The sequence below is a fragment of the Lissotriton helveticus genome, chromosome 2_1, assembly GCF_964261635.1.
Source record: "Lissotriton helveticus chromosome 2_1, aLisHel1.1, whole genome shotgun sequence".
In the NCBI taxonomy this organism is placed as follows: Eukaryota; Metazoa; Chordata; class Amphibia; order Caudata; family Salamandridae; genus Lissotriton; species Lissotriton helveticus.
The window spans coordinates 1,438,072,982-1,438,091,117 of NC_136059.1; the positions used below are offsets into that span (position 1 = coordinate 1,438,072,982).

Genomic DNA, 18,136 nt, shown 5'->3' on the forward strand with positions numbered 1-18,136 from the left:
CTCATCTCTCGATTTCTAGGGGCCTTGGTATAATCTAACCTAGTCTAGATTACCTTCCTCAAGAAGATAACCATCCTCACTCTGCTACCAACTGTTAACGCGGGATTTCTGGGTTATAGTTTTTATTCCAGATCCCAATTCAGGTCGACTAGATCGTTGGTACCTGTCATTGAGTAAAAGGCAATCCACTACTAGGTTAATCAAATAAGGACTTACTCCACTCTAAAGAACCACTTACTACAGATAAGTTTTAAAAGTTTATTATAAAGTCAAAGCTATCTGAAGATACAAACATCTCAGAATGAGGTTCAAAAGATATACAGGTATCAGAATAAACATAAATTCTCTAAATGCTCGTAGTCGGCAGAATAGAATTACCAAGACAAGCTCAAATGTCATCAAAGTTGCAAGAATAGCTACGAGTTGCAACCTGAGAGTCATTTACAGAAAGTAAAAGTCAGATTAGACTGTCCCTACTCTGGACTAAGTGACATCCCTACTTAACAAGATCTTTACCTAAAAAAGGTGTCAGCCGTGGTGACTTCCAAAGAAGATCACACACTTCTCTTAGTCTTTGTTGCAAATCGATCTCTTGTAGTTAAGCTATCTGCCTACCCCTCCGCTCTCTTAGGCTCCTCAGACCATCTGCTCTAACTCCACCCCGGGGTGCTGTCCCTAATACAAAATCACATTTCCAATAGGAACGCCCTTAGAGACGCCCCTCACGTGGTGTTGGTTCTGGCGGCAATTTCCATGCTGGTACTCCTCTGGGTCCATCGTTAGCGTTGACCTTGCTTCCCAGGCTCTTCTCGGCTGGACGGTACCCCCCAGGAAATTCCTGAAGCCTCCTCCAGGCCTGTGCCAGGCTTCTCTGAACAAAGCCCATTCATCACTTTCCTGATTAAACCCCCTCGCACCTGCAAACAGACACTTTTTCTGTGGGCCCCAATTTCCGGCCTCCACCATATCTCTTAAGTCGTAAACCATGTAACAGGCTCTGTGTCTTGTGTTTTACTTGACCTTTCTCTAACGAACCCATGCAGATCAAACGAAATGACTTTATCTATTCAGGCCTACTAGAATTACATGAAACAGGCCTCTGCACTCTGCAAACATTTCACTTTCTTCGTTTAAACAGTATTCTAACTAACACACATTGATTAAATGAAACACTTCTACAAACATATATTCCAGTTCTAAAATCAATAATACTTTTAACTACAATAACATTAAGATCCATATTATGTGGAAATGCATCAGCTTCTTGTATTCTCTGTGAACTGCCATGTGGCCTACACATTTCTACGTTTAGCAGAATTACATTTTCCCTTACAACAGCCACATAACCTGGGATTTCAACATCATTGTAACATCACTACACCATTCTATATTAGCTTTCACACTAGTATATGTATTTTTATCCTAACAAAACACTCTTATATGTTGTCACTCTACATATTTCACACTCTTATATAATTTCTACTAGACTGATGCAACGTGCTTGTAAATAGGGTACACTTCTACAATTTTTCTTAAATTGCGCTCTCTCACAAGCTATGGTTGTCAAGGGTGAAAGAAACGTTTTAATGTCAGGTGCCTTTCCTAGACATTAGTCAGTTACGAGTATGTGGCTAGTGAGCACGATGTGGAACTTCTCACTTTGAGTAGCCGCTTTGCGAAAGGGATGAAGTGGCAGTATGGGCGAGTCTGTTCCTGGGGGGCACAGCGTCAAGACTGGTTTGTAAATGGCTGGGGTCATAGTGGACTAACATGGTGGGCAAAAGGAAACGGAGTCACGCTCGGAACTCGGTGCTGGGGTGAATGTATGACATGGTTCTGCATTCGGGAAATCAACTGTGGTGGTGCAGTGGCAAAGGAACAAGGCTTTGGGGAGTGATCGAAGAAGAGTCTCGGGCTGGCAGTATATCATGTGACGGGGTGGTGGGGGAGTGAGTTCCCCAGCGTTTGAGAGGGATGGGACATTATTATATGGAGAGGATGTGGTTTATTGGCCGGAGCTGCAGAGGTTGCAGCAGGTATCACAGGTGGTAAACGAGCTTAAAAGTGGCCGGGTTGTTTGGCAGTTCAAATTGGTGTCAGATGATCACACATTTAAAAGAACGGGGGAAGGGAATGAGTCACCGCAGCCTCGTGGTTAAGGTCATTGACACTCACTCTAAAGATTATGCGGTCAAATCATGTCCTTTTGAGTTCACATTTTGATATTTCTTTAAAAGGGACTGCTGGTTGCAATTTTATGGACAAGTAAGATTATGAAAGAACAGGGTAACGGGCTAAGGTTACACATCGGCATGTTTTTTGCTTCAGACCACAGATGCCCGATGAGATCTGCAGCACTTCTCAGTATCTCAATGAAACAAGTTGACAGGTTGACTGTTTGGTGTCAGGCGCATTGGGGTGGCAGAGGATGGCACAATTAATCAACAGTGCTCAAAGGAGTCACGGTGGCCTCGTGGTCAAAAGCACAGTTTCTTACTTCAAAGTTATGAGTTCAGATCCTGTCATTTTCAGGTCAAATTTTTTTCAATGTTACGTCAAATGGTGTTGCTTGTTACAATTGTATGAACAAGGGCAAAATTCCGTATGGGTGGTGTGGCACACTGAAGGTCGGGATACGTAGTTACGCACACATCTGCATAGTAGGTGGTGCAATAATTGTAAGGAACGGGGCTTAAAAAAAAAAAAAAAGGACGCGCATTCAGGTGTTGATTCTACGTCATTCTCAATTGAGCAGGAAGCTAAACAGCAGGTAGCATGTCCCGGGTTTGCCGGGCGGGAGCTGGAGGGTTCAATCTGATTTTATTTGGCTCGGCAATAACTGTTTGGTTATGTATTCATACGCACTTAAGGGTTTTTCAATTCGTTTTCTTTCTCAATGCCTAAGGAGGCAATTACATTAAATGGCGGGCTAGTCTGCAGGCTACTCCTAAAAGACACGTTGGGCACTTTCATTACAGGCCAGACATGGGGCCACTGGCATTTTGGAAACAAGTAACTTAATTACTGCTATGGAGGAAGCAATTATTGCAGGGGTTACAGCATGCAAAAGATGCAAGGTGAGGTCGTCAAAGATGTGACATAAGCACGGGTGGGGGTGATGCAGAAGGTGCTTACGTAGATCACAATTGGGGAGGAGCAGCTTAGAGTGTGCTGGAACTACATCTTGCTTGCCAGGGAGTGGCTCATGGGTTTATATGAATGTACTGTTGGCTATATATTTATAAGTGCTCCCTCAAAAGGGTGGATCTTCAAACGCTGGCTGGTTTCTTTTTCTTTTTTCCACATGCTGGTGAGAGGTGCATGGCGCTGACAGGGCGGTGCCATGATCTCCGGATGGCAACTGGCAGTACCTTCAGGATAGCCAGCGTTCAGTCCCGGCACACAATGGTGGAGTTTTTGGTTTCGGTGCGGTAGTGCTGTAACAGTTGTTGTGTCTTGTCTTGGGTTGGGCTATAGTGCAGTTACCATCCTAAGGGAGCAAAAGAACAAAAAGAACAAAGGGTAGCGCTTACCATCAGGGGCGTAAGGAATGCTGCACGGTAACCATTCGGGGCATAGCCACATGTAGGTAAAGTTTGATGGATACGGGGCAAAATGTGGGATCTTCCCCCTGGGCATTGACACAGTAGCGGTTCTGTGCGGGCAATACTGGAGGGGGAATTTGCCTTGGGGCCCAGAGAGGGAACCAGGCTCAGTTACTCTGGTATGGGGTATTGGGAATTACCATGGATAGAGCAGATACCAGTGCTATTTGCACTTCAATTGCAATTTATACCTGTTTTAGGCAGTGTTGCCTATACTACACTGATAATGGTTCAGCTGTGCTGCATTCATGGTGCATGTGGGTGGAGGATGTGGCATAGGCTAGGTATTCTGTCCTGCAGGCCACATTAAGTTTATTGGGCTCTAATTTCCAGCAAAGGTCAGGTGGTAGTGCAGAAGATGGAATGCGCTGTACAGGGGGGCTGATATGGTCTGGATCAATTTCACACATGTTACCTCGTTGCATAATTTTCTAGGAGGGTGATGCTCCTGCTTAATTTAAGGGGCGAAAAGGGTCGCCGATAAGCAGCAGGGGGCAGTTTGGGAGCGGGTGCCTCCATCAAGGAATATAAAACATATGCATTGCAGCAGGATTGCATGCCCCATAAATTAGCCAACAATAACAGATTGGGGCGAGTGCAAAAAACGGTTATTTGCAGTAGTCTCCAGGGATATGGAAGACAGGGTTGGTATAATCCATCCACACTAAATTGGGGGCCGGAAACGGAAAGGAAGCAGCTACTGGGGGGGGGAGGGCGAGAGCGCCAGTTGGCTCCTCGCCCTGTGGCGGGGTCCCGGTGAAGGAAAAATGTCGGGGACTCCTTTTTGGCAGGGACTGGCTCATCCTGGAACAAGGAGGGCAGTCAATGGGGCACCGGGCTGGCAGGAGAAGGGGCCGTCCTGCTGGTGGTCCTGGATTTTCCGGCCCTACCCGAGATGCCGGTGCTTGGAAGAAGCAATTTGGGGAAAGCTGGGGCGCAAGGAAAGGCGCAAAGAAGTACCAGGTGGCCGCGTCTAGGGGGTAGACGACTGGTAGTTACCTGGAATGGAAGAAATGGAGATGGGTTGTGTCCTGCTGGTACAACCCACATCCAAGGTAGATCATGAGATCCTGAATTGTAAATACAATTGTAAACTGTGGTGCAAACGAATACTGCACAAACCTATGTTGATTAATGTGTGTTGGATTATTGAATAAAGTTGGTCTTATGTTGACAATGCATCAACAAATAAAGAAGACGTTATCTAAAAGAATTAATAAAGACTACGCAGTGAAGACCAGCCACTTTGTATGGTGCCTTTTGTGGGGGGGCAAAGTATGGTGGGACGAATTGCACGTTATATGCCTACTATGAGAGGCCCCCCCCGCGCATAGGGGAGGGGGGCCTTTAGTGGCATTACGGGCAAGAGGCGGCAAGAAAGAGGAGGGGCCATTAGACATGTGGTCAAGGGGAGTGGGAAGGGTTAATATGAAATGCGAGAAGGTAGGGCGAGCCATCAGTGCGTCATCTAGGGGCGCAGGCGACCCCCCCTCCCCTAAGGAAAGGGATAAGAGAACGGACCACGAGGCAGAAGCCCTCTTTGTCCTCTTGCCTCGGGAGCGCCGCGGGACACAGATAGAAGGAAGTTGCCCACCCACCCATCCCTGTTGTTAAAGGTAGAACTGGCGCGGGCGGCGGCCCGACCAAGGAAAATTGTCAGGGACTCCTTTTTTGGTAGGGACTGGCTCATCCTGGAACAAGGAGGGCAGTCAATGGGGCACCGGGCTGGCAGGAGAAGGGGCCATCCTGCTGGTGGTCCTGGACTCTCCGGCCCTACCCGAGATGCCGGTGCTTGGAAGAAGCAATTTGGGGAAAACTGGGGCGCAAGGAAAGGCGCAAAGCATTACCAGGTGGCCGCATCTAGGGGGTAGACGACTGGCAGTTACCGGGAATGGAATGGAAGCAAAGGAGATGGGTTGTGGCCTGCTGGTACAACCCACATCCAAGGGCGGGGTCCCGGTGAAGGAAAAATGTCGGGGACTCCTTTTTGGCAGGGACTGGCTCATCCTGGAACAAGGAGGGCAGTCAATGGGGCACCGGGCTGGCAGGAGAAGGGGCCGTCCTGCTGGTGGTCCTGGATTCTCCGGCCCTACCCGAGATGCCGGTGCTTGGAAGAAGCAATTTGGGGAAAGCTGGGGCGCAAGGAAAGGCGCAAAAAAGTACCAGGTGGCCACGTCTAGGGGGTAGACGACTGGTAGTTACCTGGAATGGAAGAAATGGAGATGGGTTGTGTCCTGCTGGTACAACCCACATCCAAGGTAGATCATGAGATCCTGAATTGTAAATACAATTGTAAACTGTGGTGCAAACGAATACTGCACAAACCTATGTTGATTAATGTGTGTTGGATTATTGAATAAAGTTGGTCTTATGTTAACACTGCATCAACAAATAAAGAAGGCGTTATCTAAAAGAATTAATAAAGACTACGCAGTGAAGACCAGCCACTTTGTATGGTGCCTTTTGTGGGGGGGCAAAGTATGGTGGGACGAATTGCACGTTATATGCCTACTATGGCATCTGACTCTGCAATGCAGGCACAGACACACCACATTCTGTAACTGTAGCATGGCCCATTGTCATTCTGTCTGAGCGAATCGGCACAGACAGAAGGACAATGGGCTAATTGACAAGAAGTGTGAGCTGGCCCCCAACAGGGACTGCTGTGAAACCCCAGAGGCTTCTCAAAGGGGTCATCGAAGCCACACTTCTCAAGGGGATCATCCCTGCAAACATCAGAATTACGGACAATAGGCATCAGTATACAGAATTATAAGGGACAACGGACTAGACACTAACATTACGGACCGCCCCTGAAATTTATGGATGGTTGGTCACCCTAACGTGACCCAGTCAGGACCCACAAACTATATACCTCGGAGAAATGCAACTTTGTTGGTGTTAGGAGGCGATTTGCTACCTAGGGATTCGCCAATATCATATCCCTCTCGGTCTTTATGAGGGAAACCTCAGGCGATCCCTAGTCGGCATCCGTTCACAGGTACATTCTTGGCAACCTCTGCCCTTAGCCCCGAATAGCAAGATTGCATTGGCAAATATGGTGATTTTGCCTTGCCTCTTACATTTTTTTGACAACCTTCCTGTTTTTCCAACGAAGTCCTTTAAGGAACTGGATTCCCTTTTATGCATTCTCTTCTGTTGCTGAGTCGCCCTTCAGAAACTGCAACTCCCAACGGGCAGAGGTGGATTGAGTGCCTCCTCCTCCAAAGCATATTTTCTGTTAGCCCAGCTGCAGTGGCTATCATGCTGGATGGCTGAGTGTTACAAGGGCCAAACAATTGATGAGCAGGGGGTCATGTTGATGGCTACTGTGTGCAGCTTTCTCCTTCCAAAGGTTCTGCCATTCCTCCCCTTAGCCCTAGCAGGTGGCGGTGGCTTGCTCCTGCATGCTCTGCATACACCGTCTCATGCATAGGATACCGACATATGCTCTACCTCTCCCCCTCATCGGCCTGCCTCAGTTACCAGGCCTTTTTACTTCTAGGGACTTGCATGCCTTGACCTCACGCTTGTTACTTCCTGCTGGAGACTTATTTTCTGATGCTCAGCCATGCTCTTTTAATCAATTGACCACAGACCATGACCTCCCGCTGGGACAATTTCTCATTCATCAGCAGCTCCAAGTCACCTGTTGAACCCCTGGGGCATGTCAGAGGCCGAGTCCCCCACTCACCCACTGCTACAGGCTTTACTCACTATCGGTAATGGTCGTCATCTAACTGTCTGGCTGTATAAGGCCATCCGCGACCTTGAGCCTCTTCTTCTCACCACACTGAGAAGTAAATGGAAGGAGGACTAATGAAGGGGACTTCATGACCCAGAAAGGGAACATGCACTGGATTTCCTCCAGCAGGCCTCCTGGAACTTCAAGTTCAAAAACATCCAGCTCTTTTTGTTACTTAGAGCCTACCTCACCCAGCACAGCTGAACCATTATTTTCCTGATGCTCAGTTTTGCTGTCCCAGCTGTCACACCCCTGACGCTGACCTCATACACATGCCGTGGCCCTGTTTGGCTCTGCACAGTTGCTGGCAGTCTGTTGATTCCACCCTATGGGAGGTCACAGAGCTGCCTGATCTCCATACATTGTAAAAGTTTTCCTTGGGCATCTTTAAATATAAAAAACCGTGTAAGGGGCGTGTATGCTTTGCGGCTCTGTTGCTCCTCCTTGCTAAATGCGCACTTACTCTTCAGATTGCACCACCAGTGACAACTTAGTATGAGGTGATGTGCAAGTGAGGGGGGGGGGCAGAGGAGGAAGCACTCCATTTTAGAGAGGTCTGTCAACTTCACAAACGTCCAATCCCCCCCTAATGGCCTACCTTCCTCACACAATTTCTGCAAGTAATTGGGAAGGGTCATCTTCCCCCTTGAATTCTGCAACCCCCTTTCTTGCAGTTTTACCAGAAGAGCTCCCTCACCCAAAATCTGGACTGCCACATCCCCTTCTACCCTTCCTCAATTATATGACAGAAGAGAACTTCCCTTCAGGCCTGTCTCTCCCGTTCCTGCCCCTCCCTCTTTTAGATGACCTGCTGCCCTCTAAATTACACTTGGCCAAACTGTTCATGTTTTCCATCCCCTTTCCCAGTTCCTATTTTCCCCCGTTAGCGAGGCTGCAACAGGATTCAGACCTAACTCCAAGGTGCATGCTAACACTCATCTCACATTACCTGTAGCATTTCATATGCAACGTAAATATCACTGTGTACTGGAAATGTTCCACTTCCAAAAAAGTGACAAAGTCCAAATGTAGAACTCTACACCGTGACTGCATCCAACGGCTCCCTGATGATTACGACTCTTACTCGGACAATCCTGACTATCTTGTCTGCCGAAGTTTACCTCTGAGACATTTTTTCTCAAAATTTCTTCTAAGTCCGAAGGTAAGTCGAGACCGGATCCAGTCCACTTTGTGTATCTGAACCACGGCCCATCTCGGTCGGCCATAACTTTCAACTTTGCCCTGGTCTTGCACAATTAGATGTCCTGCGGTTGGACCTTTGATCTTTTAGGTGCACATTTTTACTAAACGGTTTTAAATTCACGACTCCAGTACTACTGATTGAATTTTGGTTGTTTGGATTTCAAATATTTATTACATTTTGCTCTCTTTTTTTGTAAGTTGATGTGGGATTTTTCTTGTGTTGTGTTTACACTTTATTACTGTTTGAGTGCTGCATAAATACTTTACACATTGCCTCTAAGCAAAGCTTGACTGCTTTTGTGCCGAGCTACCACAGAGCCCTGCACACATTAATTTAGGGATTTTTTTGTGGTTTACCCTGACAGGGATTGCAGTAGTTGCTTGAGAAGAGATCACACCACCTCAACCAAAAATCCAATTTCTAAAAGCAACAAATTTTAAATGTGGCTTTCTTTTAAGAAAATATTTGAGCATACAAAGTTAGAAATTGCAGTGTTATTTTCTCTAAGTGGCTCGAATAACATCCAGCAACTTTGTCCACCCAGGTTCCGAAGATTATTAATTCCACGCTCCCACCACAGGAGAGAATTACTGCACAAGAGATTGATAACTACTTCCGCCAAGAGTTGATCTACAAGCGGAATGAGCGAATGGGCAACAGGGTGAAAAATCTACTAGAGGAAAACCCTGAGAAGAGCTTCTTCTTTGCCTTTGGTGCTGGTGAGTAGTGTTTGGTTCTCTGCCCTTCTGACTCATAGAATCTCTTCAGAGCTGTATTTTGAATTTCAACTCAGTAGCCATATTTTTTTGTAAGGTGGGAAGTGAAACCAGGAAACTATGTTCACCTAATTAATTCCTCACTTGTCACTGATTCTCAAATATTGAACGAGTGCAAGGTGAAAACAGGAGACTTAGGGACAGGTCCACACGGATGAAGGGTGTATACATAATGTAATAGAAATAGGTTTATATTAATGGTAAATACAAATGTAGGTATGTGTATGCATTCTTGTATAGGCAAAGCATGTTGGGTCCTGGTTCACCTTGTGTCTTCTTTGTGGTTCTTTTGTACATAAGAGGTGAAGCGAGTTAGTAGCTGCATTTTACTTAAATATATGGTGCTTTTGGGTGTTTTGTGTGATTATGTAGAAATATTTTGCTCCTTCAGTTTTCTTAGCTGTGTTTAACAGATTGCATTAGTTGCTTTTGCAGTCTGGGTTGTCCTTTGTTGGATTGTTCAGTCACTACATATCATGATTCCAATATTAGTATGGGATGGATAGGTAGTACACAAAAGTCTTATTCTGCACACGTGTCTACAACCATTTCTGAAAACTTCCATGTGATCATAGCATGGAATGTCATTTTCATTGTTAAGTGCTTTACGGAGGCAGCTGAGAATACAGTACCTGTATATTTTGGTTGGGATAGGTCTAGTTTTCCTCAGGTCATAATTTTCTATTTGGAATAGCATGAAAAAATACAATTCTTTGGTAAAAGAATCAGAAGTATGTATATATGTATATAAATTAATTTTAACCCATAGTCTCCGTGAAATTAGTAAGGATTTACATTTAACTAAGAAGTCTCACTCATGACCTTTTTTACAGTCATTTTGTCCATTCACATTACCCGTAAAGTTTCTGGCGACCATGGCAACTTTTCCAAGTGTGTTTTGGTATATTTTCATAATCAGTGACACCATTTCTTCTCCCCCATGCCTTGTTTCCCTTTAAAAACATGTGAGTAAGAGGGGCAGAATGGTTTCTTGAAATATATTGCCAGCAACCTCAAGGGAAATATAGGCTTCCTAAAAACTCAAAACACTCAAGAAAAAGTTGACTAACGACACCTGTAGCGTGCAAAGGAAATGTGAAAAGGCATTGAAAAACAAGGAGTTCTTTAGGCTTTGCCAACCCTTTTTTGGTTGATCTCACTGCCATCTTTTAATGGGTTTGTTAAAACTTGCAAATGCATTGAAGACGGCCACCGTGCATGCAAGAGCATGCCTTTCAGCCAACTTTGAATACATTTGTAGTATTTTATTAAACCTATTCAAAGATGACCACTGTGGATGCATGCCCAACCATGGCAGGCAAGGTGATCTTCTCGAAATGGGTAAAAAACATTTTAAGATGGGCACCTGCGGGGAGCGTGGTCTGACCTGTAATCAAGATGGCCGCTTAGAGACAGAGCTCTGTGGTTGAGCCTGATATCCTTCGCAGACGCTGTTCACGTAGGTCCCTGAGCACTGCTGAGGAGGTAGGGGGGACAAGAACGTTTGTGGCCGGTGGGACTCACTTCAGACCCATAGATATCCCTGCCTGCATCACTGAGGTGACAGCCAATATCCAAGAGGTAGCCTGATAGACCCAAACACAAAACGTCTGGTTGGTGAACCTGAGGCTCCTCCGGGACCCACATGTCAAGTCGAGCAGGATACACAGAGCCCCCTTTAGATGAGGGGCTCAACCCCTTCTCTACCAGCCTGGGGCCTGATCACAGGCCAATGCCACTTGCTGCCTGAGGTGCTCCATGTGATCGGGTGGGGATAATGGATGGTGCACGCTGGAAAGGCCAGCATACTGAGGCACACGTCTGTCATGGCTTCGTAGGTGAAAACTTGACAGCTCACAAGCCATCTTGTCAGCCGTTCAAGGAGGTATGAATGCGCTTAGAGTGGCGAGATCCCCTCTGTTGTTCCTTGGTATGAGATCCTGCCTTGTGGAGTATTGTACCTGTTCAAATGCATCCCTGAAGAGGGCTGGTTTCACACAGCAGTAACACAGTGCTCTTCATACAGTGCTGAACGAGTGCCCCCCAGGGTACAGGTGGCGTAGCTACCATGGTGTCCGCAGGGGGGGCAAGGAGGGGCGCTTGCCCCCAACCCCTGGATCGCAAGTCCATCCGGTGGGCAGCGCCCTCCCTTGAGGTGTTCAGTCGAGGTGCAGCTGCAAGGCCCGAGGCAGGGCCCCCTCCCATGGGCCATGCTGCATGGCCTGAAAAGGTAATATGACCCCTCAGATTCCTTTCAGCTCTGGCAGACTGGGCAGGGCTGATATTGTGGCCGTGATCAGCTTTCTCTGCTGACAACTGTCTCTTATCCTAATCGCTGCATCTGCATGATAATTTCAGATGCTTGAACTGGCCTTCGGTGTGAAGTGAGCCCTGCCCCTCATGAATGAAAGTAGCCAGACAGATTTACTTTTGAATTTTCAATACCACCCAGCCTATCAGTTCTGGGAGATCAACTATTTTATTTTAGTATTTTTGTATATTTTTAGCAAAACATTTTCTCATTTGATTTACATATATCATCAAACAGACAGTTATCAAACAGTGAAAAATACATACAGACACATAAAATGTGCATAATATATACAAGTGTGCAAAATCATTACAATCAATACTATCATTTGTTAAGAAACAACACCAAAAGAAATTTCATCAGATACCTAACAATTAATCCACGCTAGGAACCAGTCCTTTGTATTAGGTACAAGAAGACAAGCGGACAAACAGTTTATGGGCACTGCCTGCCTGTCTTACTAAGCCGGGGATCAGGAAGTGAATTATAGGGTTGCAACACTGGGTATAACAGAATGTTTTGAGTTTTGAACGACCCTAGTGGCACCCTTCTTCTTTTTCCTGGCTTGGAGTCAACACGTTTCGAACCACAATATTAGTATGGGTTCTCCTCAGGACACGGACTGGATGTAGCCAAAACTAAAAATGATAATAATGATGAAAGTTGGTGTAAGAATTGGGTGAAAATATTAAAATAAGTTTAAAGCTCAGACTCGACACTCAATCAATGTTATCAAAAGGTACCTGAACATGGCACTTGGACGTAACTCGTGTGTCGTTGCGATTAGATGGCCTCAAAAAATGCCGAGATTCTGCAACCGGACAATAGTAACAAACATAAATGCCTTTCCTTTTAACAAGTGCTGCAACACTGTCTAGGATAGCTTATACATGAAATAAAGCGTACCTTCACATGAGTATGCGTCTTAAACGCTACCAGTAGAGAAGTTTTCTTGGACCTGTAAGTATAGATAACGGCCTCGTGATTCAATGGTCTAGATCGTGAGCAAGTTTGTCTGAAAACAAGCGGAGGAAATAATAAAATCTACGGCCTCGTTATTGCTGCATCAATGCACATATAGTGGCACTATCACTGATATACAAACTTACTTGTATGAAAGGAGCGACCGGCTCTGATAAATCAAGCACGTCGTCTCACATGAATGACGACCTCATGGTTCGTAGACAGGTTTCTCAAACAAGCTAATCTGAAAAGTAGCGAAGAATGGTTTTTTAGATCTACCGGCTCGTAATTGTTGCATACAAACGCACATGTTAGCACTGTTGCTGGCGTTGTGATTTACTGTTTGGAAAGGGCGACCTGCTCCGTATGCTCGCGGGCGGCGTCTGGAATGAGCACGCCGCGAGCAAGAGAGACTTGGTTAAAGGGGCCGCGTGTACCCAGGAATGCTGGTACACGTAGTCCAGATCGCTCGCGGATGCATCGGATATCTACCGCGGGGCTATGGTTGGTAAAATCCGGTGGTTGCACTTCGCAGGCATTCAAAAACCAACAGTTTGAAAACGAGAAAACATGTTTGAACTGAACCCGGACATAAAAGCTGCATCGTTGCGATTTCTTGCATTATAACCATGGATACGAAAAGAAGCGTCTCACTAGTTGTTTACTTCCGATAGGTCGTTCAAATTTCAAAATGAGATAGGCCTCCAGAAATACGTCTGTCCCAGAAGGAGGCCTATCTCATTTTGAAATTTGATACAGCTAACTCCGGACTGAACGACCTGTCGGAAGTAAACAACTTGTGAGACGCTTCTTTTCGTATCCATGGTTATGATGCAAGAAATCGCAACGATGCAGTATTTATGTCCGGGTTCAGTTCAAACATGTTTTCTCGTTTTCAAACTGTTGGTTTTTGAATGCCTACGAAGTGCAACCACCGGATTTTACCAACCATAGCCCCGCGGTAGATGTCCGATGCATCCGCGAGCGATCTGGACTACGTGTACCAGCATTCCTGGGTACACGCGGCCCCTTTAACCAAGTCTCTCTTGCTCGCGGCGTGCTCATACCAGACGCCGCCCGCGAGCATACGGAGCAGGTCGCCCTTTCCAAACAGTAAGTCACACGCCAGCAACAGTGCTAACATGTGCGCTTGTATGCAACAATAACGAGCCGGTAGATCTAAAAAACCATTCTTCGCTACTTTTCAGATTACCTTGTTTGAGAAACCTGTCTACGAACCACGAGGTCGTCATTCATGTGAGACGACGTGCTTGATTTATCAGAGCCGGTCGCTCCTTTCAAACAAGTAAGTTTGTATATCAGTGATAGTGCCACTATATGTGCATTGATGCAGCAATAACGAGGCGGTAGATTTTATTATTTCCTCCGCTTGTTTTCAGACAAACTTGCTCATGATCTAGACCATCACAAGGCCGTTATCTATACTTACAGGTCCAACAAAACTTTTCTACTGGTAGCGTTTAAGACGCATACTCATGTGAAGGTACGCTTTATTTCATGTATAAGCTATCCTAGACAGTGTTGCAGCACTTGTTAAAAGGAAAGGCATTTATGTTTGTTACTATTGTCCGGTTGCAGAATCTCTGCATTTTTTGAGGCCATCTAATCGCAACGACACACGAGTTACGTCCAAGTGCCATGTTCAGGTACCTTTTGATAACATTGGTTGAGTGTCGAGTCTGAGCTTTAAACTTATTTTAATATTTTCACCCAATTCTTACACCAACTTTCATCATTATTATCATTTTTAGTTTTGGCTCCATCCAGTCCGTGTCCTGAGGAGAACCCATACTAATATTGTGGTTCGAAACGCGTTGACTCCAAGCCTGGAAAAAGAAGAAGGGTGCCACTAGGGTCGTTCAAAACTCAAAACATTCTGTTATCCCCAGTGTTGCAACCCTATAATTCACTTCCTGATCCCCGGCTTAGTAAGACAGGCAGGCAGTGCCCATAAACTGTTTGTCCGCTTGTCTTCTTGTACCTAATACAAAGGACTGGTTCCTAGCGTGGATTAATTGTTAGGTATCTGATGAAATTGCTTTTGGTGTTGTTTCTTAACAAATGATAGTATTGATTGTAATGATTTTGCACACTTGTATATATTATGCACATTTTATGTGTCTGTATGTATTTTTCACTGTTTGATAACTGTCTGTTTGATGATATATGTAAATCAAATGAGAAAATGTTTTGCTAAAAATATACAAAAATACTAAAATAAAATAGTTGATCTCCCAGAACTGATAGGCTGGGTGGTATTGAAAATTCAAAAGTAAATCTGTCTGGCTACTTTGTTTGTTGTGCATAATTGAGTGGGCCAAGCCAGCTCAGATACAGGACCCAAACCTTCTTCCTTGCCTCAAGAATGAAAGGCATCCTGCAGGGCTCACAACAAAACAAGCATAAACCTTGCGACATACTAGATACACAATACAGTGAAATCGAATTTATTGTATCACAAAACATAGATCAAAATAAGAATACAAGCATGGACCGTTACCACCCAGCATAGTAGGTCACAGATGATGAATTTCAAGGCCTCTTTATCCTCATTTCGGGGACATTCGTCTCCACCATCCACTTCAATGGAAGGGACATCTGCAATTAGCACTGTCAGGAGCAGAAGTTGTTATATCAGAGAACTCATAATATAGTACTGGTGGCTTCAGGCAGTCAAAACTGGGACCGCCACCTCAGAGGTCGGAAGGAATCAAAACCTGCGTTAATCTGCTCTCACTCATCAGTGAGGGTTAAAAACACGGGTTCTGAACAGTTATTATAAATGTGTCAGGCTGTGAAACAGTACAGCAATGGGACATGCATGCTGCCCTCTATAATTGTTCTATAGAACGTATACACAGTATTTGTGGCTAGAGAGGCCGGTAAGCCTTGATTAGGATCTACAAACCAGAGAGCTAGGAGAACAAGGTTTGTAGTATCAAAAGTCAGATGGGCTGGTAACCTTGGAATAATGCATATTTCAAACCTAAACTCACTCCAACACAATGGAAAATAACTGTCCCCATATAGAGTGCCTCAGTAGAGAGGTCAAGGACTCAATGTGCAAGTAGTCGAAAGGGAAAAGTACTTGTTTTACACTGGAGGTGATTGTGTGGGATACTGCACTGGAGTGAAGGGCTGCACCTTAACGTGCTCTCGAACCACCTCAACAAGCAGTACATTCACAAGCAAAAAACCAAAAGAACGTAGTGGACATTCGGTTATCATATTGCACAATGCAACAAGCACATTATTTTTGGTGCGATCGCTGCAACACTTCATATGGTCGCAGGGTGTGAAAGAAACGCAGCCGAATGCACTAAATATCCAGACTCATGATTCCACCTGGCATGACATGTACTTGAAAACCTTTTAAAACGCTGCAGACTGCTTTTCCATTTTGGCCCTTACCTGCCTAAGTCATTGTTCACACGTGAGTTTCAGCGAGACAAAGCCATGCATGGACAGTGAAGCACCGACTGTAGTCAAATCAGCTGCAAATATGTTAATGCCATGGAAGGCGAGCTATTATTTGGTGACTGTGCAATGAGTTTAGTTTTACAACAAAGCGGTTACCATATGGCAAATCTACAAGCACAGTTATCCCACAACAATAAGGGAACATTATACATGGGTACAGTACGGTCACACTTACAGGAAAACTGTTTTAACGCAGATCCGCACACATGTAAAACTCAACACGTGTAGTTTGACACATGCCTCACTGATAACATGTATGAGTAGTGATCTTAAATGCCAATCATAATTTTTATCTTATCTGTGGTCGCCAAACTGTAAAGACAACTGCTTCCACTGTAGATTAATTCCACTGCATTAGTTACCTCCTACTGACGCCAAATGACTCGGCTACTGAAACCCTAGACCAGATGGGGCAATGGTTTCTAAAGCTGTACATCCAGAAGCAGTGACCTGTTCAGAACTTGGGGTTGGTGTGGCTTTTGACATGATTAACAAACCAGAAAACACGTGTTTTGAAAGATTCATACTTTCATACTTTCCTCCTGTACAGTCTGAATGAATCAGTCATTCTCCAGGCACCCAGAAACCCAGGTGAGTATTGTACCTCACAAAATCACCTCCAAGAACTAACTATACCCAACTGGAAGACAACTTCGAAGTAAAGAACACAGAAAAGTCACCTGCCGAGAGAAGGGCATGCTACTGTGCCCACCATTCAATTCCTGTTAGGGCAGCTGGTCACTGCCCTAAGAGAAGCCATCCGCCCAGAAAAGAACATCAATTATGATCATTCAAAGTATTTGTGCTCCTTCACAGTTGAATTCCACAAAAAACTGTCCATTAAATTCTCCAAAAATACTTCTTTAATCATTCATTTTAACTTTGAAAATGCAGGTTTAAGCAGCAAATATAGCCTACTGCTTAGCAGGCAGGCAGGCATCCACATATGCTTACTGATTGACAATTTCGCAAACGTTTTCTCAACAAATAACAAGGGGTTACTTCACCACTCAAACAAATCTTGGGGCTCAGTGTTTTACACATGGGTGCCCGATTTACGAAGGTTAACTACAGGCTTAAAGTAGAAGTCAAACTTGTCTTCTACGGTAAAACATATTTAAAATGGTCGTACCCTAGAATAAGTTTTGGTAATCAGGCCCCACGTGACTCAATGTACACCTGCCCTGTACACTGCCACACAGTTGCTGTTTACTTCCAGGCACACAGGTTTGGCACAGGTTCACTGGTGTGAAGTGAGTATAGGTAGGGGGTAGAAACTAGTTTTAGTATTGTAGCATAATTCATACTGAACAGTAACTCTGGTTGAAACTTTGAGGAGTAGTCGGAGATGCAGCTAATGGAAATGTATTCAGAATGCTAAATATAGCTAAGAAAACACAAAGTTCTGTAAGACCTACTCACTGGACCCATGTGGCCTTTGTCTTTGAGAGGCGGCACAAAAAATGTAAAACAATCATTCTAATATAGACGGGTGTGCCATTTTGACAATGACAAGGAAACCATAGTGAAATTCCAAAATGAAAGCTTATTTGCTGTAGTAAAATTGTAGGTTAAAGTTAAAGAAGCACTCAAAAACTTCAAACCACTAAAGTAAGCTAATAAAAGCCTAAGAAAGATTCCAATCCCAGCATGGGGGCATTGGCCTGCTCGCCGGACATGAAAGGGTGCCTGGAAAGAGGCGCTTTATTACCCATGACAAAGGAAAGACAGAAAAGGCAGATGGCCGTGCGCGCAGTCGCACGTGCACTCAAGCTTGTAGCCAGGCAGCAAACTCATGGTTAGCATTTTCAGAATCCCCTTTACTAAAAGTCGAGCAACAAACAGAGCATGCGCTGTTCTAGCTCGACCTAAAAACCAAGTGACCTTAATGTCACAATCGGCGCTGCTCAGTTTCAATGAAGGGAAAATGAAAAGAGCAGAAAATGAAGAGAGAAGCTATTCTTTTCTTTTTTTTGCAACTTTTTTCTAGTTTTTTTTCCAAACAAGCATGTGCATACAAAAGACACATAA

At 44.9% G+C, this 18,136-nt stretch overlaps 1 protein-coding gene across 2 annotated transcripts in view; it reads left to right on the top strand.

The window, feature by feature from the left end:
• TRABD2A (TraB domain containing 2A) overlaps positions 1-18,136 on the top strand; it is a 1,184,208-nt gene that overhangs the window by 846,217 nt on the left and 319,855 nt on the right. For both annotated transcript variants that reach the window (XM_078677534.1, XM_078677533.1), the window contains exon 4: positions 9,099-9,273. In XM_078677534.1, the coding sequence (XP_078533660.1) occupies positions 9,099-9,273 (175 nt within the window). The remainder of the gene's footprint in view (positions 1-9,098; positions 9,274-18,136) is intronic.